Below are 27585 nucleotides of genomic sequence, written 5' to 3'. Positions count from 1 at the left end.
GGCCCCCCCGCGCGGGGCCGCGGTGGGCGCGCCCGGCGCCGCCCGCAGGCCGGGGCGGAACGTGCGGCGGGCGCGCAGCGATGGCGGCGGCCGAGGTGGCGCGGCAGGTGCGGGCGGGCGCGGCGCCGGGAGGGGGGCCCGGACCGGGCAGCGCCGGGCGGGAGAGCCGGGCATGGCCGGGGCGGCGTGGCCGGATCAGGGGGCGCCGGGCGGGCTGCGAGGACACCGGCCTGGGGCCTCCCGCGGGTTGCGAGACGCGGTTCGGAGCGGCGGCGGCGGCTCCCGGAGGGCCGGGCTTTGGGGGCTGGGGTTACCCGGGGGAGAGGGTGTTGGGGTCCCCCCGCTGCGGCCCGGCCCGGCGACCTTGGGCTGCCCGCACCGCGGGGGCCGCAGGTCCTGCCCCGCCGCTGCCCCCGGGCCGGAGCCGCCGCGCCCGGGAGGCCGGGCCGTGCATCCCTCACCCGGTGTGGGGGCCCCTCGGCGGGCCGGGGCAGGCAGCGGCATCCCTGGCTCTCCGGGGATGCTGCTCTCCTCCCGGAGAAGCCCTCAGAGCTCGGTGGTGCGTGATGCGGAAGGAAGGTCTCCGGTCTGGCACCGTGTGCCGCGGAGGAGCTGTGGCAGCCGGGCAGCGGCACCGTGTCCCCGCTGCGCTTTGTCCCGAGGGTCCCGGTACTGCCAGCGGCCACTGCCGGGCTCTCCCGCCTGCCTAGCGCAGCACAAGATCCCTGTGTGCCTGCGGGAATTATCCAGAAGAGGAGCAGAGGGAGTTGAGCCACCTCTGCCTTTGTCAGAGAAATGCTAAGGAGCATCTGTATATCGCGTTTGCATGTGGAAGGGTTTTGTCTGTGGTTTGATGGGCTTCCAACTTTCATGTCCATGTGTTAATACAGAAGTAACACTTGAGGTAAATACTTTCCAGTTTCGTCTTCAAAGCAGTATGTTTTAGCATGGACCCAATCTTGCTGAACGAGTAGATGTAGCCATTCCTTGCCAGTTTGTGATGTTATTTCCTCCTGGACATACCCATTGCCTTGTATGTGACTGCCAAAATATGTGAAGTGACTCATTTACTCCGCTGTCTTTTAAAGAAATTGAGTGTTATGCTTTCCTAAGATAATGTACAGGAGTTTGAGACATCTATTTGTGGCCTGGAATGAATTTATGATACTGCACAGCTTCACTTCGGAGGCAAAAGGGAAAGCTGGCTGTGAGACAGACTTGAAATTAGTGTGCTGCAAATTGAAAATGTCCTTTTACAAGCAGGTAACTTGTCAGTCAAGGTCTTGGGCATCTGGTCATGTCTGGTTCGTGGAGCAGTCAGCTGTAATGTCCTGGTGGTGCAGAGGACTCTGTGTGTGCCAACAGGGTTAAAGGTGTGAGAGCTGGGGCTGGGTTTGGGGAGGAGCTGGGGTTACAACGTGCCATCGTCCCAGAGAACCCTTCATCAAGCCCACACTTTCTGCAGGGATAGTTGGTGAATCCCCCTTATCCCCAGGTGGGCAGGGTGGCCTTGTCACCACCAAGCTGGGCCCCTTCTCCTGTCCTCTGCCAGCCGGGAGGATGGGTGCAGGGACGTCTTGCCAGGCACTGTCCAGCTGTCCGTATCCAGCAGAGGTCAGAAACATTATTGTGACTGCTGATAGTGATGTGTATCTTCTAACTGCTGACTTCTCCTGGGAATGTATCCAAACTGCTTGGCATTTCTGCAGCCTTTTATCAGGGGCATAAAGAAGTGTAATCTTAAGAGCTGTCAGAATTTGAGATTTCGGAAGCACTTGGCTCTTTGTGAATGTTGAATGGCCGAGTGTTGCAGTGCGTCTGGAGAGGGTGGTTGATGGTCAGGACCTTTGGTGAGACACTTCTTGCTTTTCATGGGGCTTGATTCAAAACTATTTCCCTCCCACGTTTCTGGTGTTTTTCTTTTACATTCTTGATGATCTTTTATCAGCTGAGCAAGAAAAAATAATACAAAGTCTTTATCTAGACTTTACATTCCTGATTTACATTTATCTTGTGGAGGCTGTTTATACTGTCTGCTGGATAATTCTTTCATTATATAGGAGAACAGCATACTTGTACAAATGAGAAATAATTGGTACAAGTGTTGCTCTAATTTGCTGTTTAATCAGAACCAAATGCAGTCTGGGGAAGTGAATACCATAACTCCAAGGTCACGAGAAGGGATCTGATGTTGTTCTGGCTTAAAGACGATGTGAAAAACTATGGTGTGGAAACTTCAGTTCAGGTTCTGCCTTGCTTTGCCATTTGACTTCTCGTGCAAGAGTTGTCTCAGGTTTGGGGGTTGAGCCCCCAGGTTTCAGCATTAAGGGCAGCAGAGGGGCAGGAGGTGGCTGCTGTGAGCTCTGGTGGTGGAGCTCTGTGAGCGTTGCTTTCTTTGGTTTCATTGCAGGATGGTGCTCCTGTGTTTGTTGTGGCAGTTTGGAGATCCTTCTAAGGGAGTCTCCAAGGCCTCAGGGTTTGAAGTGGAAAGAGGTGAGAAATGTGGTCAGAAATACTGAGTGTCAGTTGTGAGGTCCTGGACAGAAACACTCAACTAGATTGTTTGCAGTATTGTCTGCAGCCTCTGAGAGCAGTTTTGTGTTGTGTGGGCCTCATTTGGACACTGGGTCCTTTGGGTTCAGAGCTGTAACATTCTTTATTTTCTTTACTGTGCTCTGCCTGAATATCACCAAGTGGAGGCTTTGCCTTTGCCACGGAATCCTTTCTCATCATGGCCACAGGCATAGTCCCGAATGTGCAGCGTTGACATTTGCAATGAGCAGCACCATTGCATGTGCTCTGCTTTAGCTCCACAAAGAGGCAGCGACCTCTCAGGGCTCTGGGGACAGGAGGTGACAGTGCTGTACCTGCTAAGTAGATCAGGGCACAGATGTGCATTCAGCAAGATTGTCCTCTAATCGTATTTTCATCCCAGGGACCCTGGAGTGATTCAAATACCTGAAGACTAAATCTTGCCCCTTTTATGTAAACTAATAGGTAATGGATGGTGCTTTCAGGCTTGGGGCCATTCATTAAAACATCTTGGTATTTTCCATATGATTTGGATAGTTTTCTGTAAGAATTAGAGTAGGTGGTGGTGGCTTCTGTGACATGGAGATGTCTTTACAAAAGGCTGTATAAATCCTTCTAAGAAAGGAAGAAGTAAGATAGCTTCTCCAAGTGTCTGGTCCTCATTCTCCTTTCTTTCACTCTGCAATAACCCTGCCTGATAATACAGCAAGGGAGTGTGTTGCTCTTTTTGTTCTTTTAATCTTGTTTGTGACAAACACTCTTTACTTCCTCCCAAGCGACAACAGCCCATTTTGTCTAGGCAGGGGGCACTCTGTGTATGTGGGGAAAAAAAAAAGGCATCTGGTGTCTTGGTGTGGTGCCAGTGTTCACACTGGCTTTCCAGAGATTCCATCTTTGTCTTCGTTCCAAGAAGATGTAACCTTAAAATAGAGAGCACAAAGGACTGTCAGCCATCCAGCACTCACTGATGCTCCTGGAAAAAGCCTTCATGCATGCAGTAGTTAAACTTTGCTTACCTTGTTGGTATCTCATTATATGTTTTAAATTTGATTTGGTTTGGAAGATGAATGATGGAAGACAGCCTTGAACACCTTATCAGCAAAAAGCTTAGAAGCTTAACATATTCTCCTCCAGTGCTGAACAAGGGGATACAAACCTACATTTAATATACACCCAGGATGACTAATCAGTGTGTTCATATGTTGTTTATGGTGGTGCTGTTTATATATAGCAGTGCTCTGGTACAGAGACACCACTTGGTGCTTGAAGACTGGTGACTTGCACTGTTTCTTGGTGGATCAGACAGAAAGTGTTTATTTTCTCTCCCCTGGTTTGGTAATTGCTGTCAACTTTCTGATAAGTGTCAAAACCAGGCTGATCTTAAAATGTTACTTCTTTCTATTTGTTTTTTCCACTGCATCCAGTCTCTTGATGCCTTGGCCAAGGAGGCTGTAGATTTTTAGGCAGAGTAGCACAATATACCTTATGGCTGTGTACTTAACAAGGAGACTTAGCTGCTGTGACTGGAAATCCCATTTTGCAGTAGTTGTTTCCTGGCCTGTACCAGATGTGAAGCATGGTTTTAACTGTATTGTAAAACCACAGGTGACTAGAAAAAGAACCTACAGGAAATGACTTGCAGGCTGAATTCTGTGTGATGGCAAATGCCTCCTCTTAGCTGAGAGCGGCTTAACTTCTACCATTTATTTTGTTCCATCTGGATCACACTTATATTTAGGGATGAGGGGATGATTTGTTCTTAATGAGAGCCCACACTCCTGCCCACGCTTCCTGGGGAGAGTAGTGTTCAAGCAGTCTTCCAGTGGTGTGGTTTTGGGGCCGAGTATTAAAATACAGTTGATATTTCTCCTTCCCCAGGAGGTGCCTTGGGTCATTTTCTCTTGCACCTTCGTGGGCTCTGTCCCCCCACTCTGTTCTTCACCAGGACCTGGGGCTGTGGCTGCAGATCCAACACTGCCATGAGATTCTGCAGGACTGGGGTTTTGGTGGATGCAGTTTAGGAGGGTTTGAGTGTGTTGTCACAAAATCTGCGTGTCTGACACTCTCACTTTCTTCTGTTTTAGCTGGTTCTGCATTACTGGGCCTCACAGCTGCATTGTCAGTAGGCAAAACCAGAATCTGCTGGGGAGCCTGAGTGCCTTCCTCATAAACATGTCATTAGGAGGGAAGGTGCTCAGGAATTAATGAAGCACCATATTTGGTGAACATCTTGTCAAGAAGAGTCAGACTAATACACAAAATATGGCCAAGGAGAAACATATTTACACATCACAGACTGGTAAATATGGTTAATGATCAAAGTGTATTTGGAGCCACATATCTGAAAAAACCAATCCAAACCCACAACAGCAAAACAGTAACAGGACAAGAAAACATACAGACAGGCTACTGTAGTAAATGTACTCCTCGGGGATGTTTTCCCAGCCTAAAATACCAGTGCCATTAGCAGAAGAGGGAAAACCAGTATTCCTGTCCCTATAAACAGGCTTTCAAGATATGTGAAAGCATGATTGTGAAAATAAATTCAAAATCGCACCCTATAAACTACTGCCTTTTGGCTGTAGTATTTTTTGCAAACTGATGGAAGGCTAGAGGGAATTTTCTGATTTTCACACTAATATACATTTTTAAGAAAAGCCTTTTCTTTAGAGAGGGAAATACCTTTTTAGGGCTGCAGGAGGGCAACTCTCCAGTGCACACCAATACAGGGGTGCAGCACTGGCTCTTCATTTTGCCTGGTGCCATTTCTGAGGCTGAGCTTCTGTGTGTTGTGTTTTACTGTCAGCTGGGCAGGGTTGGGACCCAGGGTGCCTTGGCACAGACTGGCCGGGTAAAAATTTCTGACCCCCTCCCAAAGCTTGTGGCTGTTCTGGGCATGGAGCACCACGTGCTCTACTTGGCTGGGGAACCCAGATTGGTGTTGAGCACAGGAGAGAGCAGGGTGAGGAGCAGCTTCTTGAGAAGTCCTTTGCTGGCTGGGCAGGAGCAGCTCTTGCCCCCTCAGTAGGAAGTTTGAGTACCTCCACTCCCAAACCCTCTTTGCAGGCTCCTTCAGGCCTGTGGGATTATGAGCAGCTCAGTTCTGGACACTTTGTTGCTTTGTTTTCCTGTAGGTACAGTTTTCTTTACTGTTTCTAGCTAATTCTATAATTGCAGCTGTGAATGGGAATTACATGTGAGTTCCAAGTCAGGTAAAGTGAATGGTAATAGGTTTGTAGGAGGAGGTATCATTAATACCTTGCTTTACACAGAGGATTCTTTTTGTTTTCAGTATTAGGTGAGACTTGAGTTTCTGCGTATTTTTTTGAAGGAACAAGTGTTTTTCATCTCTTCATTTCAGCAGCTGTGTTTGTGTACATGCTTTACACATTTTAGTGTTATTCTGTCAGGGCTACTTTCAAATGTTTGACAAATGAAATGTTCTATTTGTGCCTTCTGGAATTGTTTTAGAGAAGAGTGAAGCATGCTGACATGATTGATAGATCTGTGCAAATCTCTGCTTGGACTGCGCAGTTGATTCCACTTGGGAGGTTGTAAGGGTTTATAAAGAACAGTATTTTGCTTGAAAGTGACACAGCTATTTCCTTGTATTTCAGGGTGAAGGCTGTCGTACCGTCCCGCTTTCCGGGCACGTCGGATTTGATAGTTTGCCTGACCAGCTGGTTAATAAATCTGTTAATCATGGGTTTTGTTTCAACATCCTGTGTGTGGGTGAGTATTTCCATTTTGGGAAGTTCTCTTGCTGAAAAGTTTTCAGCTGGATGTAGCTCATAGCTTACAGCACTAACAAGGTAGCTTTGATTTCAATTTCCCCAACTGTTCTATTTTCAGTAACGAGATTTTCTGGTGCTCTGGGAAATCCCCACTGGGGTTCTGCAGTATGGCTTTTTACCAAGCAGTGAAATAAAATGCCTAAAATCACAGGCTGTTATTATGATCTTTCTTTTCCTTATATGCTTGAATTTGACCTTTTTAAAAGAAAATAGGTACTCATGCCAGAGTACTTCATTATGAGGTCTTGTTTGGTTAAGTATTGAATTATTATTATAATTATTTTAACAAAATAATAATCATGCTTCTCTTAAATCACTAAAAGCTATTTTTTCTCCTCCCTTCTGTGCATACTTGAATTAAGATAGTGTCTGGCCAAGCCTTAACTCTTCTGACAATTATCCAAGTTGCCATGTGGTGTGGATCACAGCTGGGGCCTGGCACTCTAGCAGGACTTGGTGTCTGTCCCTGCAGCCCATCTCACAGGGCTAAGATCCCAAACAATCCCTTCTCTTAGGTAACAGAAATAAAACCTGTATGGCTTTGGTACCATAGTTTAGGAAGGTTAATGAGGAAATTAAAAATAGAGAATTAATAATTGATGGGCTTGCTGCTGCCGGTGCCCTGCCCTGGGGAGCAGGAGGTTGTGGGGCCGTGGCTGCTCGGACTGAGCCCTGTCTGCAGCTGGTCCCAGCAGTGCCTGGTGTGGCAGGGGGGAGAGCAGCAGCTGTGGACACCTCCTGGGGACTCAGCTGCTGGTCAGCCCTGCATCCATGCAGAGGTTTTCTGTCCCCTCCCATGGGAGATGCAGCTATGGACCTGGTGTTTGCCCAGAACAGGGTTAACTCTGAAACGAGAGTAGTAGAGCAAGGAGAAGAGAGCTGAGCCCTGTTAAATGGAGCTGAGAAGACAATTTTCCTTACAACCACATCTTACGTTCCTGTGAGATGATAAACTTTGCTGACAAGTGGAGGTCACTGTCAGGCTGAGTCTCTAGGTGATTTCTTCAGTACATGAATGTGATATGACCTAAGGAAACTCCTGTCCCCACGACTGAAGTCTAAAAGTGTTTCCTTTTCCACTTACTGGGTTGCAGTGGTTTTTTTACAAGTTCTAGGTGTAACAGTGGGTGCCTCCTGTAGTTATATCTTCACTTTGATGTGTGAAAAGGAGTGGAATGCCTGTGCTTTCTTCTTTGCAGAGCAGAAGTGGAATGCATTAATCATTTGTTGAAGTGCATAACAAGGACTCACCAAGATCAATGTACATTAGTTACTAATGTCAGTTTTTTATGAATAGTAATAACACAATCTTGAAATAAAGAAACTCCATATAGAAAAATAAGCTTAATTAGAAAAAGATTTGCAAATCTTGTCCCCACACTTAAACATCCTGGAGAAAGAAAACAAAAACTCCTAGTGTTCATCTGTCATTTATTCTGTTGGATTTCATTTGTACAGCAGTTTGGGATGAAAAGTTGAAAGAACAAGGAAGCAAGTGAAGATTGGATGAGGATCCCATAGACAGCCCACAAAGCATGACAGAAAGGAGACTTCTTTCCCCCCATTTTTCAGCAGTGTGTGGCATCTGTTGGAGGAAAAATCCAGTGATACTTCTACTCTGTGTCATACTGGATCTGAGCCACCAATTCCTGCAGCTCTTGCTGGAGAAGCCAAAGAAAGCTTCAGAAATGACTCTCAGCAGCATGTCCAGAGTGGAGCAGTTTTTAGCTCTTATGCTGAAAGCTGTCTCCCCTGTGAGACTAGAGCCAAAGCTAAAATGAATGAGAAAACCTCTCATTAGATGTTAGGGGTTGCAGATGGTTTCTCTGATCTTTTATTTCTCAGCACAACCATTTTCTTCCTAAACCTTACATGATAAATTTTTAGTTGCCTCTTAGTTCAGTGCAAAGGCTGGAGAAGTGTTTAATGGCTGAGACTTTCTGTGCTGACTGTATTTCTCAGTGAGATAGGGGGAAAAGATGAACAACAGGCTGCTGGTTTTTGATGTAAACTTTCTCAGTTTTTGCTGGGGTAGATTGTAGTTGCATTAAACTAGTATCCCAATTTAAGCAGGATTTTGCCCCTTCCTCTCTCCCAGGATTTGCAGGGAGTTTGTTCTAACTGGCCTATTCAGTGCAATGAGAAAGGCTGTTTTGTGGCAGAAATGCTTCTCTCTCCCCCGGGAGTGTACCAAGGCATTTTGAGGGCTGTCACTCCAGAGGAGTGAGCCTGTGCTGTGTAGGAGCTCTAGCCTGGGGGAGGGAGGGATGTGCACAGGATTCCTGGTGCTCTGCAGCAGGCAGCTCTCTGGGGTGATGAGCTGTACAGCCTGGAAGTTGCCCAGTGGTTGTTTCTGTGGTCACTGGTGCAACCAGCTGAGGAAGAACAGTTGCTCTAATCAAAAAGCCATCTGTCTCCTCAGCCTTCTCCTGCCCTGCACTGCTGGTGCCCTGGGGTGGATGCCAGGAGCTGGGTGCTCCTCTGAGGTGATGTTTCAGTGTATTTTGTGAGCCCTTGCTGCTCTCCTTGCCCCTGCAGCCCAGCCTTTGCCTGGCTGTGCTGAATTGTGTGGTGTCTGCATGCCTGTCAGATGAAACAAGCTATCTTCCCCTCTCTCCTTGAGAGATGGCCTTATCAGTCTGAGCTGCCTCGGGGCTTGTCTCCACGATCCTGCTACATTGGATTGGCTCATTTCTGCACATGAAAAGGCTGTGCATGCATATACATTTTCTTTAAAATCGAATTATTTGATATCTGGAGCCATGGTTGTTAATCTTGTGAAGGGCAGGTGCTGCTCTCTCGTGAAAGGAAGCTCTTGTGAAAGCTGCTCCCTGCCTTTGAACAGGGAAATGCTCCAAGGACTCCTCTGTCCTCCCACAGAGTCGATTGATGATGATGTGACTGGGGCCTCTTAAATCCTGAGTGTTGTGGGAAAGGGAGGCAGTGAGCAGTTGCCTGTTTTGCTCAGCACATGCTAGGGAAAAGCAAATTAAATTTCCAGGCACAAAAGGAGGAGGTACAGCTTTTGTGGTGTATAATTCAGCTCACTGCTGCAGCTGCTTAGGATGCTAAAATTTCTGTGAAAAGAAGCCAGAATGACAGTTCATTCAGCACGAAGATGCCTGTCTGGTTTGGGAAGTTAGGAGCTTGTCCCAGCTGTAGGTTTGCAAGTGGTGCCACCAGTGTTCCATCACTGTGAGATGTGGTGAAGTTTCACAGAGCAGTGAAGATCCCATGTGCAGGTGCAGTTGGAGCAGGGAACATGTCACACAATGAGAGAGGCTGTGTGGGGAGCCCAGCACAGCCTGGCTCTTGGGCATTAAGAGTGGATGGTGCTTTCTGAGCACTCATGTAGGGCTGCTGCATGTCCAGAACCTGCAGTGGTGGCCCTGGCCATTTTTTTTTTCAAATGTCCTTGAATATCATCAGACTTAACAGCAAAAATCCATCCCATGATGATAGGTACAGCACTCAAGCTTTTCCATTGCTGGAAAAATTTTCATTTTCCTGGTGCAGAACTCTTCCAGTAAAGGTCACTGTCTCTGCCCTGTCCTCCCCAGAGAGCTTTGTCAGCCCTGTTTTGGGACAGCAGACTGCTGTCGAGTTGCATAATCCCTAAGTATGGTTTTGGAGATCAAATCACATGTGTCCATAAGCCTGACATCAGGAAATAATCTCCCTGCCAGGGATGCCTCTCACTCAATTTGTGTACACTGCTGCTTTTTTTCAAAGTAATTCTGCCTGTTGTAATCCCTGTTCATAATTTCTGTTTTTTGGGGAAGATTCCAGTGCCATTGGCTGCAACAAGCACAGACCACTTGTCCTTTTTATCAGACCATCTGTTCCATCTGGACTCCTGTCCTTACAAGAAGCAGTTGGCACCATTCACATCTTTCAGCCAGCAAGAAGTTGCCTCTGTGTGAGGCAGAAACTCTCAGAAGATTCAGAAATTCTTCCTTCTGTTGTTTTGGCCTTCAAAATAGCACTGCTCCCTATCTCTGCTCATATTTAATACAGCAGAACACTTTATTAGTGTTTTTAGTCTTTTACCATTTCATGTCACTCTGTCAGTGTTAACATTCTTTCAGCTGAGACAGTCTTTCCTCTCTACTCTGCTTTCCCTAGCAGGCTTTAATTCTGTGTCAAGTCAGTGGGGTTATACAGTGCAGGGACAGGGGTATCTGCTGGCTCAATGTAAATTTGGGAGTGCAGACTTCCCATGAGATGCCATGTTAGTGCCTGGATATTTTAACCATGAAGGTGTTCGGATGGGCAACTCCCACCTGTGGAAAAATGCCACAGTTCTGATCTTCCCCATCCAAAAGGAAAAACTCACCGAGTTCAAAGTTGCCTTTGCTGGCCCTGTGTAGCTGGCATGAAGTGGAGTGTAAAAAATAATCTGCATGTCTTAAACACTTCTCCTAGCCTCCTGACAGTTAAAGTCAGTCCTGCTGGAAAAAACACTTGGTATAGATTTAAAGTAAGCAATGATTAACAGGTTCAGGATGTGCTTAAACAATAGTCTTGGCCTCATATGAACATCTTTCACCCAAGAGGAGAGAGGCAGAAATGAGAGGTGACTTACAGGGTGCTGTCTGCCCAGAAGCTAGTGTTGTTTACAGATGACCTTCTGTATCCACTGCAGGGAGCAGCTCCCTGCCCTGTCACTGCTGCTGCTCCCCTGTCACCCTGTCCTGTAGCCTTGGAGCTGCTCCAGGGGCTGCCAGGCTGTGGGGCAGTGTCACAGGAGGAGGCTTTGCAGGACTGTGTGTGGGTGATGCTCCTGCACTGCAGGGCTGAGGGACTCCCCTATCCTGAGATGTTCCCATGAGGATTCCTGGCATTCACAGGCAAGCAGCCAGCTCACTGCTCTGTCCCACCCATCCCTTGGCAGGGGCTTTGGAAATGCTGCACCCTTCTTGGGCTGTTTAGATTTTTGTCTGTTTTTACACTGCTGTTTTCCTGGAATCCCTGAGAACAGCCTGGGAGGTCATACAGGCTGTTGGCTGTTAACTCTCAAAATCCCTATCCAAACCATGGCAATGCTCTGCTCTGATTTGTGCACCTGCTCAGTTTTGGAGGCCAATGGTCCCTAACAAGTCCAGGCAATGAGATTCCAAGTCAGTGAAGGGCTTGTTGGACCAGCTTATGCTTCCAGTGAGAGTTAACCTTGTGCTTTGCTGGGTCCCCCTCCCTTGCTCTGGCCAGTGCTGTTGTAGGTACAGCTGATGCACTGAGGTAGCACAAGGGACTGCAGCCACACCAGCTCCTGGTGTGACTCCTTCTCCCCTTTGGATTGAAAACCAGATGGGTGCAAAGAACGACTGCACTGGTGACTGTTTTGGCTGTAGTTGGTGTTGGTTGGTGATGGAGCACAAGCTCTCAGCTGGCTCCCAGGCAGCTCTGCAGCTCAAGGTGTACATTGACTTTGAAATGTTAATGGATCTTGCTGCCTCTGGAAAGACACTGGATATGTCATCCTGGCAATCAGGGACTGCTCAGTTCCCAGAGCAGAGGATTTGGGGTTTGGAACTAGACAATGTTCCTTCCAGCCCAAACCATTCTGTGGTTTTATGATTCTGTGTTTGCCTTGCTCTGCCATGTACTTCAGTCCTGAGTGAGGAAAATCCCTTCTGAGGCCAGAAGAAGAATTTGCCTGCTTGCAGGAGTGAAGCTTGGAGATTTGGACATTTGGACGGGGGAGGATGGGGAGGAGTTTCCCCTTCTTGAATTGGGCATTTCATGCAAGTTTGGATCTGATACAGAGCTCTAAACCTACAAAAATAAGAAGCTCTTTTATTCTGAGCAAAGTGGGAAAATGGTGAAGTTGTTTTGGTTGGGAGCTGAGGGCTGGGGGAAGGAGAGGAATGCTCTTGCAGCCAGACAGTCTCCCTGTGGTCCCACAGCAGGCTGGAGGAGCAGCCTTCACAGAGGGTGGGGTTCAGCTGTTCCTGAAGTTTCTCCAAAAGTCAGCTGGGCAGCTCAGAAATTGCTGCTTCCCCAAAACACAGCAGCCCTCACAAGGCAGCAGACCAGACTGCGTAGGAAGTCAGGTCCTGTGAGCTCTGAGAGCTGGCTCTGTTGTCAGAGCCTGCTAAGGGAGGCTGCCCTGTGGAATGTGTGCACAGAGGGATTTGTTTTATTCTTCCTGGGATGTATCTAAACCAAATTCAAGACTGGTCTCTGGGATTTGTCTCTTCCTTCCAGACAAGGGAATAGTTGCCTGTTGGTAAATGAAATCCAAATAGCAGTTCAATACTGATAGAATACTAGCAGAATACTGACAATACTAGCAGAACTTTTGGAAGAAGATTTTGCAATATTTTACAGCTTGTGTAGCCCCTAAGGTACGAAACCAGATATTACAGAAAATGCCCCCTCCCAGTGTGGAAGGCTGATTCTCATTGTGAGAAACCAACTGCACAACCTGCTGAGGGACCCGAACCAGCTCTCAGGGTTTCTGCAAGGAAGGAAGCTATTTCTGTGGCTGCTTATTAGAGACATTGATCTGGAGCAGCTTTTCTTGGAAATGGCAGTGAGCCCCATTTCCTCTCCTGTTTTTTAATGAAAATAGCATCTTCTGTAGTGTAGTTGTGGGTTTAAGCAGGATCTAAACGATGCTTTCCCCTTCGCCTTTTCACCTCTTGCTTTTCATCTCTATTTTCTAATGACATTAATGGCCATTAGACTGTGAAATGTAATTTGCCCAGAACACAGACCTCCCATTGTTCATGGCTTTCTGTTTACCAGACGCTCCCTTGGGAGCATGAGATCTGCTTTCATCTGCTACAATTTCACCCCTGTTAATGTTTGGAAGCTCAGAGGCCAACCCATATTAATATTCAACAGAACGTTTCAACTCTTTTTCTCCAACAGGGGAAACCGGTCTTGGTAAGTCCACCCTCATGGACACCCTTTTCAACACCAAGTTTGAAGGTGACCCAGCATCTCACTCACAGCCTGGGGTCCAGCTGAAATCCAGTACGTATGACCTGCAGGAGAGCAATGTCAACCTCAAGCTGACTATTGTAAGCACAGTGGGCTTTGGGGATCAGATCAACAAAGAGGACAGGTGAGTGTGGGGGAGAGAGGCTATACTGTGACCTGGCTTTTCATTGTCCTTGTACCTTAGTTGGGCCTGATTGCACTGCAGTTTTCCTGCTTGCTTCTTAGGAGTTGTCCTTGTCACCTCTTTGGGATGGGACATGTAGAAGAGAAGACAAAGGCTCTGGAGTGTCAGCACTGCTTCAGCTGTAAAGCAGCTTTTCTCATGCTGTCAGAGCAATTTCTGTCCTGCTGGCAAGCTTCTGCCCAAATTCATCTGGTGGGGAGACTGAAATGCTCCAGGGCATCTGGGCTTGTTTTGGTTTGTGCTGACCTCAAGCTGTTGACCAAACCACTAGTGTGGTGTAGTCTCTGCTTGGCTTAAAATCCACTTTTGGCAGGGCTCTTCCATGGGAAGAGCCAAAGGAAGCACAATAAATGGGCAGTGAGATACCTTGTGGCAGTGTCTCTGGCAGCTCACATCCCAGAGTGCCTGGAGTGTGTTGGTTAAGGGATGTGCAGTTCTACCAGACAGTCTCCAAGGTGTATCTCTGCAGACACATTGCTGATGGGATTGCTTTTTTGTGTGTCTGCTAGATATTTTTTTTAAGTTTGTTTAAGATGCATGGATGTCCTTTACATTATGGCTCTGCAGGCTCTGTATTTCAGAAGGCCTTGCAAGGGAATTGCAGGAATTTCCTGCCTCAGAGCACTGGGCAGAGGTGGTACTGAATGAAGCTTCACCAGCAGCACTCAGGGCTGTGAGAGCAGCAAGCCATTCACTCCCTGGGTGCAAGCAAGGGTTACAAACTGCTGCAAATGAGTCTCCATTAGCCTTGCTTTAGAAGGTCTCATCTTTGCATTTGAAAATATGAGAGTCTTCTTTCCCTGGAGAGGATGGTGCATCTGCTAAATCCCAGTGCTGTGTTTTGACAAACAGGCTGCTAGAGTCTGATGTAGGGCCATGTCTCCTTGTCAGCAGTGCAACTTTAAAATTTCTTACAGGTGGGGAGCAAGGAACGTAGGGAAAATTGGTCTTAGAAAGTGGAAAATGAAATCTATCAATAGCTTGTTTCTTACAATTAAGCCAAGGGGCATTGTCCTATTTGTTTAGCTCTCTGACTGTGAGTTGTATAGCTTTTTTTTTTTCCTTTCACCAAAGCTATAAACCCATTGTTGAGTTCATTGATGCTCAGTTTGAAGCCTACTTGCAAGAAGAACTGAAGATAAGAAGAGTCTTGCACAACTACCATGACACCCGGATCCACGCTTGCTTGTACTTCATTGCCCCGACCGGCCATTCCCTGAAATCCCTGGACTTGGTAACGATGAAGAAGCTCGACAGCAAGGTTGGCACAACTAACTCTTACTGGGCAGATTAGTGTTTGCATTGTGGAAAGGCTGCTGCTTTTCCAGAGGACCTCCCCAGCTTGAATAGCCCTTCTGGTGAAAATGACTGAGTTGGCACATAATTCTATGGATTTATTGAGCACTTACAAGTTTTTGGAGGTTGTAATGCAGACTTTGAGAAACTCCCAGGAGCGAAGTTGATTTCTTCATACCTCTGTTTTTTTCTAGGTGAACATCATTCCTATCATTGCCAAATCTGATGCCATTTCCAAGAGTGAGCTGACCAAGTTTAAAATTAAAATCACAAGTGAACTGGTCAGTAATGGGGTGCAGATCTACCAGTTCCCGACAGATGATGAATCAGTGGCGGAGATAAATGGGACAATGAATGTGAGTGACTCAGTTCTTGCTCCTCTCCCAGAGCAGCACTGTCAGTGTAGGGGTTGGTGGCCCATATTGGGATGTTTCTTAAATCTACTTTCCCTTTCATGTTGTTTCTTAAAAAGAGGATTTCACAAGAATGTAATCCTTGTAGTGTCATCCTAGGCTAGGAGAGCTTTGTGGTAGGCTGCTGCCTCTCTGGTGGGCTTTTCTAGTCAGAAAACAGACTTTTAATACCCTCCTTGTCCTCGTGCATATCTGTTGAGGGACATATGAGAAATCAGTGTTTAAACCCTTTTCAGCTCAAGGGTTTGTCATTATTCCTGTCCTATACATCACCTGATGGTCTCCCACCAGTAGACTTCCAGTGGCAAGGAATTACACAGCTTAACCAGCAAGGTGTGAAAAACAGTACACAACTTGGGCCAGAGATGCCTCGAGGTGCCTGCAGGTTCCCAGTCTGGCTCTGGCCTTACCACCAGTCTGTGGCTCCTTGAGGATGAAACAAACTGTCCCTTGCCTTTCTGGCAGCACATCCTGACCATGATCCCATTTTCCAGAAGGCTTTTCCCAGGAAATCTAGTAGGGGAAATTGATTGCTTTACAGCTGTGGGTGTAGTAGAGATCTAGCTGGTGTGCATTTGTGCCACCTCTTGATTTAGTATTAATAGTTGCAGAGTGTTTTGGAGAGGCCTGAAAGAAACATGAAGTTTGTCCTGACGTAGGAGCTGTCAGTGATGGTTTCCTGGTCAGAGCAGTTATGTGTTAGCCCTTCTGAGGGTGGAAGTGAACCTCTGCTTGTCTTTGCTTTCAGCCATTTATTTACTTGTCTCCTGGGAGGGAACTGCTGTCTTGGGTTGCAGATGTTGTGGGTTGTGTCAGTTGCTGCACAGACAAATCAATTCTTACATCCTCTATAGGATTTCCAGGTTTCTAAGCAGGTCAGAATTTGACCAAAGCAGTTTTGCAGGTCTGGAATACTTGTATCCAAATACTGATATTATTAGAAACATAAGACAAAGATTACTCTTCATCTGTGTGTGTCCCATGTGAGATCAGGGGGCTGAGGAATACAGGGGGAAGAGTCCATCTCTGTGAGTGCTTGCTGGCAGTTTTGCCTTGTTTGCAGTTTGACTGTATGAGCCACACTCTAAAAGCAAAAACATCATATCTGAAATCTTTTGCTTGTACCAGCTGTCATGAACTTGTCCAAGTTTTTGGATAACCTGTGGAATTCACTACCTGCTCCTGAGAGCAATCCAGGGTCACTGATCTTCCATGTAGTTGGCTTCCTGAGGCCCTTTCAATTGTCCAGAATTTGGTGCACTTTGAAAGCTTTGCCTAACAAATATCACTTCACAAAACTCAGCAGAAAGGGTTGGTGCAAGGAGCTGGGAACTCAAAGTGCTGAAACTTTGCACTTGACTTCCTTGCAGCTTGGCAGAATGTAGTATAGTTCCCAGGAGCAAGGGAGGTGAGGAGAAATCTCACTCAGAGAAAAATGGAGCAAAATGGATGGCAGTGTCTGGGGGGGTTTGTTTGGCTGCCTGAGTTTTGGAAATGAGCAGACTGTAAGGTGAGATCTTCAGAGCCTAGATAAATGTTGTGGGGGGGGTTCAGTTCCAATTTTGCTGAGCTTGCACTGGGCAAGTCTCTTTTTGCCTTCTGCAGAGAGATCATCTTTACTAAGAAGTGACTATTTCTTTGTTTTTGGAAAGCAAATCCCTCTTGTTCTTAGTCAGCCTTTGTGTAATATGGCGTGCACATCTCAACTTGAAGAGTGTGACCTTGGGTCACATCAGACACAGGTGGCTGGGGACATGTTCAGCCCTTCCTCACCAGGGCAGAAGCAAGCAGGAAGGAAGGAGCTGTTACTCTGGGGGTGAAGGATGGACTTCCATCTCATGGTCTGATAGGGCAGAGTGCCTTGTGCTCCAGCATGAGCTGAAGGAGTGGTGGGGGGATAAAATCAAGAAGTCTCCAAGACCTCTTACTGCTTCTGTGCTTGTGCAGATGTTCTCCTCAGGCACGGCAAGCCCTGGGACAGCACCGCAGTCCGAGCCGCAGCACTCTGTTCCAGCTGTCACTCTGATGCCAGTCTTGCACTGGCTCATCTCACCTGAGACTCTGTGGCTGGGAGAATCAGCCAGGTAGAGGATATAGAGTGATAGCACTAACAAGGTTGCCAAAAAGGACCCACCCTGCTACCCTGTGTCTTGGACTAGTGGCCGGTGACTAGACTCCCTGAGATTAGTGTGTGCATAATGACTGTCTTGCTCAGTGGCTGTGCTCATCCCTGTGTGCTGGCAGCTCAGCCAGCTCTGAGAGGGACTAACGTGGATATCATTAAATGTGTTCCAGGCCCACTTGCCATTTGCAGTGATCGGGAGTACGGAGGAGCTGAAAATAGGAAACAAAATGATGAAAGCTCGTCAGTACCCTTGGGGCACAGTGCAGGGTGAGTTGGGCCCTGGGGTTTTCATGGCATGAATGGTGACACTTGTGCAAGGAGGCAGTGGGCTTTCATAAAAGGAGAAAGGGTCTGCTGGACTTGATTATCCATGGGGAATTATCCTTTGTTAAATCCTTGTGTCAGGCCTATAGTGCCAGTTTTCTCTGCTTGGAAGGGCTGTTAAACCCGGTGGAAGAGTAGACAATTGAGGAATGTGGGAAGAGATCTTAGTTTCTGTCCCCATTTTCCTCCTTACCTTGTTTTCCTCCAGTGGAGAACGAAGCTCACTGTGACTTCGTGAAGCTGCGGGAGATGCTGATCCGCGTGAACATGGAAGACCTTCGTGAGCAGACCCACACACGCCACTATGAGCTCTACAGGCGATGTAAACTGGAAGAGATGGGTTTCAAGGATACTGATCCAGACAGCAAACCCTTCAGGTGAGATCCCTGGAAGAGACAGGAGGGCTTGAGAAAAGCATTGCTGGATGTGCTGTGTGCCTCTGCATGTGTGTGTGTCCTTGGGGGAGCACGGAAAAAACCAATGCAGCAAGAAAAACTGCCAGGTCAGATAAATCCAGACTCCAGCAAGGATCTGACTGGGAGAAGGTGAAAATACAGGGAGGGTCTGCAGGACTGACTGTGAATCTGCAAGTATGGGAGTAGAAATGTCTGTGCTGCAGAGAGACAGTGATGCCTATTTTGAGCTTACCTAGAAAGAGAGGCCAGACAACAGTAAAAGGGTATGTATTTAGTGAAGGGCCTCCAGGTACTTTAAAGGACAGACAAAGCCTCCTCAAGGGGCTACACCCAAAATGGACAATGGTCACGAGTTTTTCAGACAGATAAAAGTTTGGTCTATTTGCATATCAAGTGTTAATCCTCCAATTATGGCATCAGGTAATGAAGTCATAAACCCCCAGTTTGCTTCTCCCCAATTCACTGTTGTTTATATGTTTTGGAGTGAGAGGCTGTAGGTTGTCCTTGGATCTCAGGCCCTGAGGGATTGTTTTGCCTGACCAAAATGTGAATACAGTTAACTAACGCTTTATATGGAGTTTAGAATTATGCACTAATGCAGTACAAGATTTAAAAAACATAAGGGCTGAAATCTTAAGACATCAACAGCAATGCTCCTTTGAACTAGTGTTTGTTGCCAGCTGATCTCTTTGAATTGCCCAACATTCAACATACAGAGAAGTGCCAAAAATCATTGGATAAAGAAGACCTTGGGCACATGTGGATGAGCGAGTAGCAAATGTGTTGTGTGCAAAGCACAGTCATGGTGAGGGTCTGATTTCAGAGGGTCAGGGTAAGCAGTTTGTCCCAAGTCTTACCACTTCCTTTTCAGCTTACAAGAAACCTACGAAGCCAAAAGAAACGAGTTTCTGGGAGAGCTGCAGAAAAAGGAAGAGGCAATGAGACAGATGTTTGTCCAGAGGGTCAAGGAAAAAGAAGCTGAGTTGAAGGAGGCTGAAAAAGAGGTAAAGACTGCAGTACTTGTGTCTTAATGGTTGTCAGTGATGGATTCACTCCCAAGTAGGTAGCTGTTGCCAAAGCACTTTCTGCAGAGTGTGATTTAGGACTTTTTTACCAGGAATTCTAAGGTTTAACTTGGATGGAGATGTTAAGGTGTTCAGTCTGTACGACAAAACTGGATCACAGTGCTTGTTCTGTACAGCTTATTGCACCAGGAAAGGGCCAGAGTCTTAATTCCGATGAAGAGGTGCAGTGTGTAAAAGTCAAGGAGAGAAACAGCCCTTGAGATGAACTTGTTTTACAAAAAATACACCCATGCAACTTTCTTAGCATTGTGAAAAATCCATACATTTACTGACCTTTAAAGAGGAATAAGGTGGAGACCCCTGAAGATGGGGGTTTTTTGGGGTTTTTTTTTTGCATTTATGCTCTCCCAATCCTCTGTTCTTAGTCTGCACAATGATGCATTACTACAACACTGCCTGTAAGTTGTTGTGGAAGGAGGCTGTTCCTCCCCTTTGTCTGGTAGTGCCATGTCCTGCTCACCTCTCTCCTTTCCTGTTAGCTGCATGAAAAGTTTGATCGCTTGAAGAAATTGCATCAGGATGAAAAGAAGAAACTAGAGGATAAGAAGAAGTCTCTGGATGATGAAGTAAATGCATTTAAACAAAGGAAGACAGCAGCTGAATTGCTTCAGTCACAGGCTCAGCAAGCTGGAGGATCGCAAACTCTTAAAAGGGATAAGGAAAGGAAAAAGTAAGTTGCTGATCCAGAGGTATTTGCTTTTTGGTAATGGTTCTCCTTTACTATTTTTCTGGGTGTTCATATCTCCCTCCAACATAGCCAGTCCTTATCAGGAAAAGGTTTGCAGCCAGATTTAAACCCTAGTAAGGCAGAACAGTATCTGGAAGCATGTAACATTTGCTGTCATCCTGAAGAGCAGGAAGCAGTACTAACCTTCCTCTTTGCTTTCTGACAGCATGGGAGATGATGAACTTGTCTTTATTCTCCAAGATTCCCTGCTCCTCCCTTGGTCTCTCAGTGCTTGTAAAGAAGTGGAACCATACTAGCTGCCAAGGCCAGGGTGTGGGTAGCAGGGATGTCTCATTACCCTCAGAGAGGAGTGTATTTTAGCTCAGGTTCTTACATTTTAGCTTGAGAAAATTGTGGAAATTATTGTGGGAGACTAACAATCTTGAATTCTGGAATCTGCAGAATGAAAGACTGCAAAATGAGAGGATAGGTCATAGCACCTTGTTAGCACTAGTACTCTTCTCCTGTCCTAAATCAGCTTTTTGCCCTCCACAGAAACAGTGGGAGATACTGCATGGCTGTAGCAGAGGTTCCCAGTGCCAGGGGCTGGTGTGACAGGATCTAGCCCCTCGTCAGGGTCTGGCACCTGGGCTGTCTGCAGTGCCTGTGCTAGGCTCCTGAAGCTCTGCTCCAGAGCAACCAGCTCTGGACAGTGAAACAGACCTCCCAGCTGTCCCAGCACTGAGCAGTTCCCTTCCTTCTCACTGTGCTACATTTCCCAAAAGGAGCACTGTGCCACCTTTGCAGGTGTGCAGACAAACAGAGATCTGGTTTTGTACCGCTGCCATAATCCCCCTCTGCACAGCCCTGGGCAATCCTTGCCTGCACTCTGCAGTTTTTAGTTCATGAAGAAGTGCTGTTAAATTGGACTGTATGGGGGATGCCCAAAGTGCTGACAGCACTGTTTGTCAGGGAAAAAGCCTGTGACAGTTAAGCTTGGGATCAAGTGAGACAGAGGAGGAAAGACCCAATTACAAGAATGAGATCCTGGTTTAGTCTTGTAGTTTAAAGCTGAAGCTGCTTCAAGATGAACATTCTTTTGTGATGAGCAATTAGTGCTGCACTTTCCTCACTCGCCCATTCCTTTTTCCACTGCCTGATTTGATTTGTTCATTTGAATTACCTTCAGGGGGTTTTAATATCTTTTCATACTGAGGAGTCTGAGACTGACTGGGAACAGACTTCTCTCTCCAGCCTGGACTGTGTGAGGAATACCCAACTGAGTTCTTTCATGCTTAGAGCCCTTAGACATCAGCTTACTCAGGACTGCAGACTTCAGCCTTGAGATCAGTCAGGGTCAAGAATGCAGAAAAGAGAGGCAACAGCCCTAGAGTGTCAGCAATTAGTTGCTGTGGCCCAAGTCAAACTCTTGGTCATTTAAGTGGTTCTCATCTCAAAATATCTCCTTGACACCAAGCATGTTGATATGAAAAAGCTTTGGTACTGTCCTTATCAGTTAAGGGCACAGAAAACTCCATGGCAGAGATAGGTCAGTGCTTCAGTAAGGCTTGGGAAGATAATAGGAAACCTCTTTGGCCTCTGGGAAAATTGCTGTGCTAGAAATGGTGCTGCTTTCTTGCTCTGTAACTGCTCTGAGTGTCGTTAATGATGGATTTCAGATCATAATTTTTTCTTAACAATCCATGAATTTTGCAAGCTGGAGCTTAATTGTAGTTTGTTTACTACTGGCTGGCAGTACAATAACCTATTTCTTTCACAGGTGACTTGTTTAAACCCAAGCTCTGTAATTTGCACTAATCATGACTCAGTTGATTTTTTTGTTGTTGTTACATCATTATCATCATTATTAGGCCTTACATGTGTGCTGTTTTACAGTTAGCTGCTGTTTGGCTGCATGGTGCATGAGGCACATTGTCCTGGTAAGCGTCATTAACTCATAGAGCCTCGCAGTGGGATCAGTTACCTTTCCTAAAAAATCAGACCCTGTGCAAGTCCTGAAGCTTACAAGTAGTACCTCTGTCTTCCCCTGCTTTCACCCCCACTATATGTGCTCTGCCAGTCCCTCTTTACATGTGCAGTTGTAGAAACAGTATGTTATTATCTTTAAAGATTCTGCAAAATTTAATTCAGAGACTCAGGATATGGAACACAGAAAATTAAGGGTTATAGCCTCCTCCTTTGGACGTCTCCCAGCACTTCATTGGCTCTGTTCTCTTTATTCCACCTCTCTTAAAAATAAATTCTATTCTTTAATCACACAGGCCACCTGATACTATGGCAACAATTGCTATGGAGATGTGGTGCTGATGATACAGCCCAGCTAGCCATGAAAATGTCGCTGTCTTTCCTTTCTCCTCCTTCCCTCCCACTCCTCCAAGCTGTAATGTTAACTTGTGGTTACAGCGAAGGTGAAGGTAGATGCAAGAGTAGTTTCTGTCATCCTCATTAGGGTTATTAGTTAAACTGCTAATGACAGTGGTCTACTTACAGCTAGGTTGAGTGGGTTTAATTGAGCATTTTTAATTTGCTGATTATTCTCTGGTGAGAGGAAGAGGAAGCCTCCCACAGGAATGTCTTGCTTCTTGACAGAGCAGCAATACTCATTATCCAAGGCAAGCATGACAGTGCCCCAGGGGCTGAGGTGCACAGGCCTCTCAGAGAAGGGACTCTGTTGGAAATAAACTATAAAACACCCTAAAAACTCATTCTTGAGTCCACCCTTCCCTGCAGACAAAGCTAATGCTTATATTCTCTCCTGGACAGTCCAAACTAAATTATGGTCTACCCTTAAACTGGGTGAAGCTGATTCCAGGATTCCTTCCCTCTTAACTCCACAAAGGGAAATGTAAAAGCAAGTAAACATTATGTTGCCAGTGAGAGTCATTTGAATGTAATTTAAATGGGACCTTCCACTTAACAGAAAAGCTTCATAAGGGTCTTGCACTGACTTGAACTGGTGCTTGCAGTTGTCTTGAGCTGTCCAGTTGAATGTCTCTGCTGCCAATGGTAACTATAGAACAATGGAAAGAACAATTCTCTGCTTATCAGGCTCTAAATGTGGAAAAATAAGCTCAAAGAATAACAGTGTTCATTCTGGTGCTGAGTACGAAGGCATAGCTAAAGTGCAGCTAGAGTGAACATTACTGATTTTTGTTGGTTTTGGATTGCTTTTGGCAGTCCTCATAACTGTACACTGTTGTGTGCTGGACTTTGAATCAAATGAAGTTCTTTGTTCTCACTAGGCAAATGCAGACAGTGCCTTTTTCAATGGGCATTTGTCATTGCTAAATTAAATATGTATATATGGTACTTTTCCAGGATTTAGAAAAACACTCTCCATATTGATCCATAAAGTGTTGCAGGGCTTCACTGTTTTGCAAGGATACAAACAAGTCACAGTTGATGAGTTCTGTAGGTTGCAAAACTGTGAAAGGATTGTTTTGGGAAATAAATTTGGTTCATCCCACTGCTGAGAGTGTGTGTGTGTGTCTGCATAAAGCATGTTTTGTAGTCAGATTAAACCTTATTAACACTTAGCAACATTTTCTTTTTTTGTGTGTGTGTGTGCGCATTAGAAAAACTTGTATTTTTATTTTGTTTTTTGTCATTAATCCATAAAGCCATTAACCTGCCTTTTTCTTTCATTTTCAGTTCGGGTTTCCTGTAGAACCTTTCCCTTGGCCCCAGAGGCGAATGCCCACCCTCGGCTGTGCCGTTGTGCCTGTTCGCTCACCTTTCCCACTGCTCCCCTCCCGCTCACACTCGGGCCAGGGCAGAGCCCTTGGCTGCTGGCCTTGTTCTTGGGAGGGACCCAGCTGGCCAGAGGGGCTCGTGCCAGGCTCTGCAGCCCTTGGGCAGCAGCAGATGCCCACTGCTCCTGGGCAAGGTCCCCTGTGCCATTGCTCAGCTTTTCCCTGCTCCGTGCTGCCAGAGCTGCTTGGGGTGCATTTAGCTCCTGCTGTGGGTGCAGCCTGGTGCTGCCGTGGGGTGGGATGTGCTCTCTCCAGACACTGGCTGCCCTCTCCCCATGTTAATTTGCTGTTCCTAAGCCCTCATTACCCCCTCTGCTGCCATGTGTGACTCAAATAACTTTCAAGGACGTTTTGCAAAACTTGACATCCTCACAGGCGTGGGCCTTGAGTCCAAACCTCTACTTCCCAGGCTTGAGGAAATCTCAAATTTGGATCCATGGTTTGCAACTAAGTGTTCTCTGAATGCTGCAGGGGTCATGAAGGATTTCTTGCCTGGTCTCCCTCTCAGTGTGCTGACCTGGATGCACATCCTGGATCCAATCTCAGGGAAAGCTGGTCACCTTGCTGTACATATCAGTGTTTCTGAAGAAAGACTATGCTGTTTCATTGACTTTCTTCTCAGTGATTCCAACAATTTACGGTTTTAATGCAAAAAAAATTACTACCTTTATTTTTTTTTTATTTGACATCTCTTTAGAACTGTACAGATGTTGACAGGTTTCTTCTCATATTTTCTGTTCAGCAAAAGCCTTGTTTTTATTGCAAGATTTGCACTAAAAAGGAGGGTGTTTTGCTCACTGGGCCAGGAGCTCGCTCTGGCCAAGTGCAACTGTGGTTTGCCTGCAAGTGTCTTCTCTCTGTATTTCTGGCTGAGTTTTGTTTTTAAATAAAGAGTTCATCGGACAGTGAATTCTGGTTAACATTTACTTCTTTTGTTTTTTGTTTTCTTTGCCCTTCTTTTACAGTAACCCATGGCTCTGTACTGAGTAATTACCCCTGAATACAATGGCCTGGAATGGACCTTTACTTGTTAAATCGGAGGGTCTAATAAAACATGACAGCAATTCAGCTGTGACCTTTCCAGGGTGTTATCCTTGCTCTCTTCTATATCCTCGTTGTGATTCTGTCTATACTATGTACTGGTGGTTATTGCTTTTATTAAACAATGTAAAATTAGTCATAACAAGGTTCTGGATGCTACAACTTTAAATCCTTCTTCTTTTTTTTTTCCTACAATTAATGGATTCCTCTTTTTCCTGGTCTCATTCCACCCAGCTAAATAAGGGATATGGAAATAAGTTCTGTGAGTTATTTTTGCTGCAGAAATAACAACACAGTTTAAATATATTTATTGATGACATTAAAATGACAACACCATCTTAGTTTAATTATCACATAGTTCAGAGATAAAACACTTCTCATTCTATTTGTTGTCATTTTCATGACAACATCTGGCTTTTTGCATTTGCTTTTTTTTTTCCTTTTGCTAATTCATGCTATCTGAAGACTAGCATGTAAATCCTCGTTTCCATTTCAGACTTGCTTGTTGTGGCCCCAATCCTTCAGTGCAGTGTGGGCGGGCTCAGGGCTCTGTGTGTGGTGAATCCACACGTCCTGCCCCTGCTGAAAGATCAGATGTGTGCTGCCAGCCAGCCTCCACAAACTCCCCAGATGCTGGGCTTTTCAAGGATAAGCACACTCAGGCCTAGCCCTGATGGTGATGCTGTTCAGTGCCAGCTGCTGCTGAGGTTTTACCTGCTGAGGTTTTACCTGGGCAGTGCTCTGCCTGCTCACAGCAGCAGCCCCAGGTCAAACCATGGTTCCTCCGTTCCCAGCAGTCAGAGCAGCCCAAACTCTTGATTGCAATGTATTTTCTCAGGTATTCTGTTTCACCATAAATACAATTTCATTTCCCGTAGTGCTCTTCGATTGCTTTGTGGTTTGTTTGGGATTTTTTTAGCAAGTTGAAATAATTTGAATATTTTCTTCCTCCTCTACTTTTGAATGTTTCCCTGCTCTCAAAACCAGTCAATATTAATCTGTCAATGATTTCTAGATTATCTGCTAAAAGGACAATTGAATGTGACATTTTTTACCATACTGCAGGTCACTGTCTGTTCTTCCTGACCATTTGCTTATTAGAATGTTATTTAAAGTTATGTGAAATCTTTTTAAAGACCTTAAAGAAAGAAAGGTTTTTACTTGTGTGATTTCCCTGAAGCACTTGAGATTCCACAAGGAGGTTCCATCTCTCCTGTCAGCTGTTTCCATGTTGCCATCTCTTTTTCTTGCTTTTTGAATGTCTTCCTCTTTTTTGCTAATCTTCTGTTTTTTCTCTTTTTTCCCCTTTTCTCTCTCTGTAGCTTTTTTTAATCTGTCTTCGCCAGCTGCACTGTGTCTGAGGGAGAAGACTGCCACTTCTAGAAGAGTTTAAGGGTCTTATGTCTGGGGAGGGGGGAACAAATCTTCAGTGTTAGTGTCTTGGAAAGAAGCTCCTTTACTGACTTGCATGATACTTTAAATTGAAGTGTCTTGTAATTTGTGTGACAAGACAGGGCGATGTGGGGGGAACTGATGACCTGGAATTTTGAAGAACGACAGAAATGTGATGTTGGGACTAATGATGTAGCGAATACATTTTCAAACGTTGTTATGGGCATATGTTTTTTCTAATGTTGTCTTTAATAATATGTCACAGGCTTCCCTAAGGTGTGAAGCCTAAGGAATATTTTCAATATGCTGGTGGTTTGATTGGTTTTGGAAACCATGCATTTGGAGTCAAAGGAAATACAAACATGGTGCAACTTGCTCTGTTGGCAGCCACGAAATATTTAATTTTATCAAAGAAATAAAGTAAGAACTGTGTGTTCTCACTGGTGTCCTCCTGTGTCTGACCATCCTGTTAAAAGAGCCCCGTTGGCTGGTGGACGTGAGTCCAGCGGTGCTTTCTCCTTCCTAGCTCCACCTCCCGCGTTTGAAGTTCGGGGAAGCCGGCGGTGCCGGGCGGAGCTCCGTGCCCGCGGGGTCCCGGCGGTGCCGGGCGGAGCTCCGTGCCCGCGGGGTCCCGGCGGTGCCGGGCGGAGCTCCGTGCCCGCGGGGTCCCGGCGGTGCCGGGCGGAGCTCCGAGCCCGCGGGGTCGGTGCCGGGCGGAGCTCCGCGCCCGCGGGGCCGGTGCCGGGCGGAGCTCCGTGCCCGCGGGGCCGGTGCCGGGCGGAGCTCCGTGCCCGCGGGGTCCCGGCGGTGCCGGGCGGAGCTCCGTGCCCGCGGGGTCCCGGCGGTGCCGGGCGGAGCTCCGAGCCCGCGGGGTCCCGGTGCTGCCCGAGCCCCGGCCCGGCCGCCTGGCCCCGGACACGTGGGAGTGCGTGAGAACGGCAAAACGCCGAGGAACCGGCGCCGTTCCACCGGTGACCTTTCTAACTTACATGTACATTTTAAATAAAAAACACGAAGGCCAGCGCGGCTGCTGTGGTGTGGTCTGTGTGTCTGTGTGTCTGTGTGTCTGTGTGTGTCTCTGTGTGTGTGTGTCTCTGTGTGTGTGTCTGTGTGTGTCTGTGTCTGTGTGTGTGTGTGTGTGTGTGTGTGTCTGTGTCTCTGTGTGTGTGTCTGTGTGTGTCTGTGTGTGTGTGTATGTGTCTCTGTGTCTGTGTCTGTGTGTGTGTGTCTGTGTGTGTCTGTGCCGCTCGCTGGGCCGGCGCTCCGGACAGCTCCGCATGGTCACGGGGAAGCCGAACCCGGTGGGGATGGCGCTTCCCGGGCCCCCGGGTGGGGAGCGGGACCGGGGGGACCGTGGGGAGCAGGGCTGTCCCGGGTACCGTGGGGCTGTCCCGGGGCCGTGGGGCTGTCCCGGGTACCGTGGGGCTGTCCCGGGTACCGAGGGGCTGTCCCGGGTACCGAGGGGCTGCCCGGGGCCGTGGGGCTGTCCCGGGTACCGAGGGGCTGCCCGGGGCCGTGGGGCTGTCCCGGGTACCGTGGGGCTGTCCCGGGTACCGTGGGGCTGTCCCGGGTACCGAGGGGCTGCCCGGGGCCGT

At 46.9% G+C, this 27585-nt stretch overlaps 1 protein-coding gene across 3 annotated transcripts; it reads left to right on the top strand.

The window, feature by feature from the left end:
* Positions 1–30: 30 nt before the first annotated feature.
* Positions 31–26430, top strand: SEPTIN6 (septin 6). Of its 3 annotated transcripts, none has more exons than XM_021548348.3 (10): positions 31–107; positions 6150–6264; positions 13203–13398; positions 14533–14719; positions 14949–15110; positions 17463–17559; positions 17825–17993; positions 18904–19036; positions 19597–19787; positions 25921–26430. In XM_021548348.3, exons 1-10 carry the CDS (start codon positions 81–83, stop codon positions 25928–25930), a joined length of 1287 nt encoding a protein of 428 aa, XP_021404023.1. In that variant the 5' UTR covers positions 31–80; the 3' UTR covers positions 25931–26430. The 3 variants fall into 3 exon arrangements, with proteins under 3 accessions (XP_021404023.1, XP_031360646.1, XP_021404021.1); XM_031504786.2 differs by lacking the exon at positions 25921–26430 and adding an exon at positions 24523–24640; XM_021548346.3 differs by lacking the exon at positions 25921–26430 and adding an exon at positions 23457–24467.
* Positions 26431–27585: the final 1155 nt, after the last annotated feature.

Source organism: Lonchura striata, chromosome 14, assembly GCF_046129695.1.
Source record: "Lonchura striata isolate bLonStr1 chromosome 14, bLonStr1.mat, whole genome shotgun sequence".
Classification (NCBI taxonomy): domain Eukaryota; kingdom Metazoa; phylum Chordata; class Aves; order Passeriformes; family Estrildidae; genus Lonchura; species Lonchura striata.
This window is presented reverse-complemented; position numbering and strand designations above follow the sequence as displayed.

Coding starts and splice junctions, on each gene's coding strand:
- SEPTIN6 (XM_031504786.2), top strand. CDS start 81: ATGGCGGCGGCCGAGGTGGCGCGGCAG. Junction 13,399..14,532: donor CAGATCAACAAAGAGGACAG/GTGAGTGTGGGG, acceptor CTTTCACCAAAG/CTATAAACCCATTGTTGAGT. Junction 19,037..19,596: donor TGAAGGAGGCTGAAAAAGAG/GTAAAGACTGCA, acceptor CTTTCCTGTTAG/CTGCATGAAAAGTTTGATCG.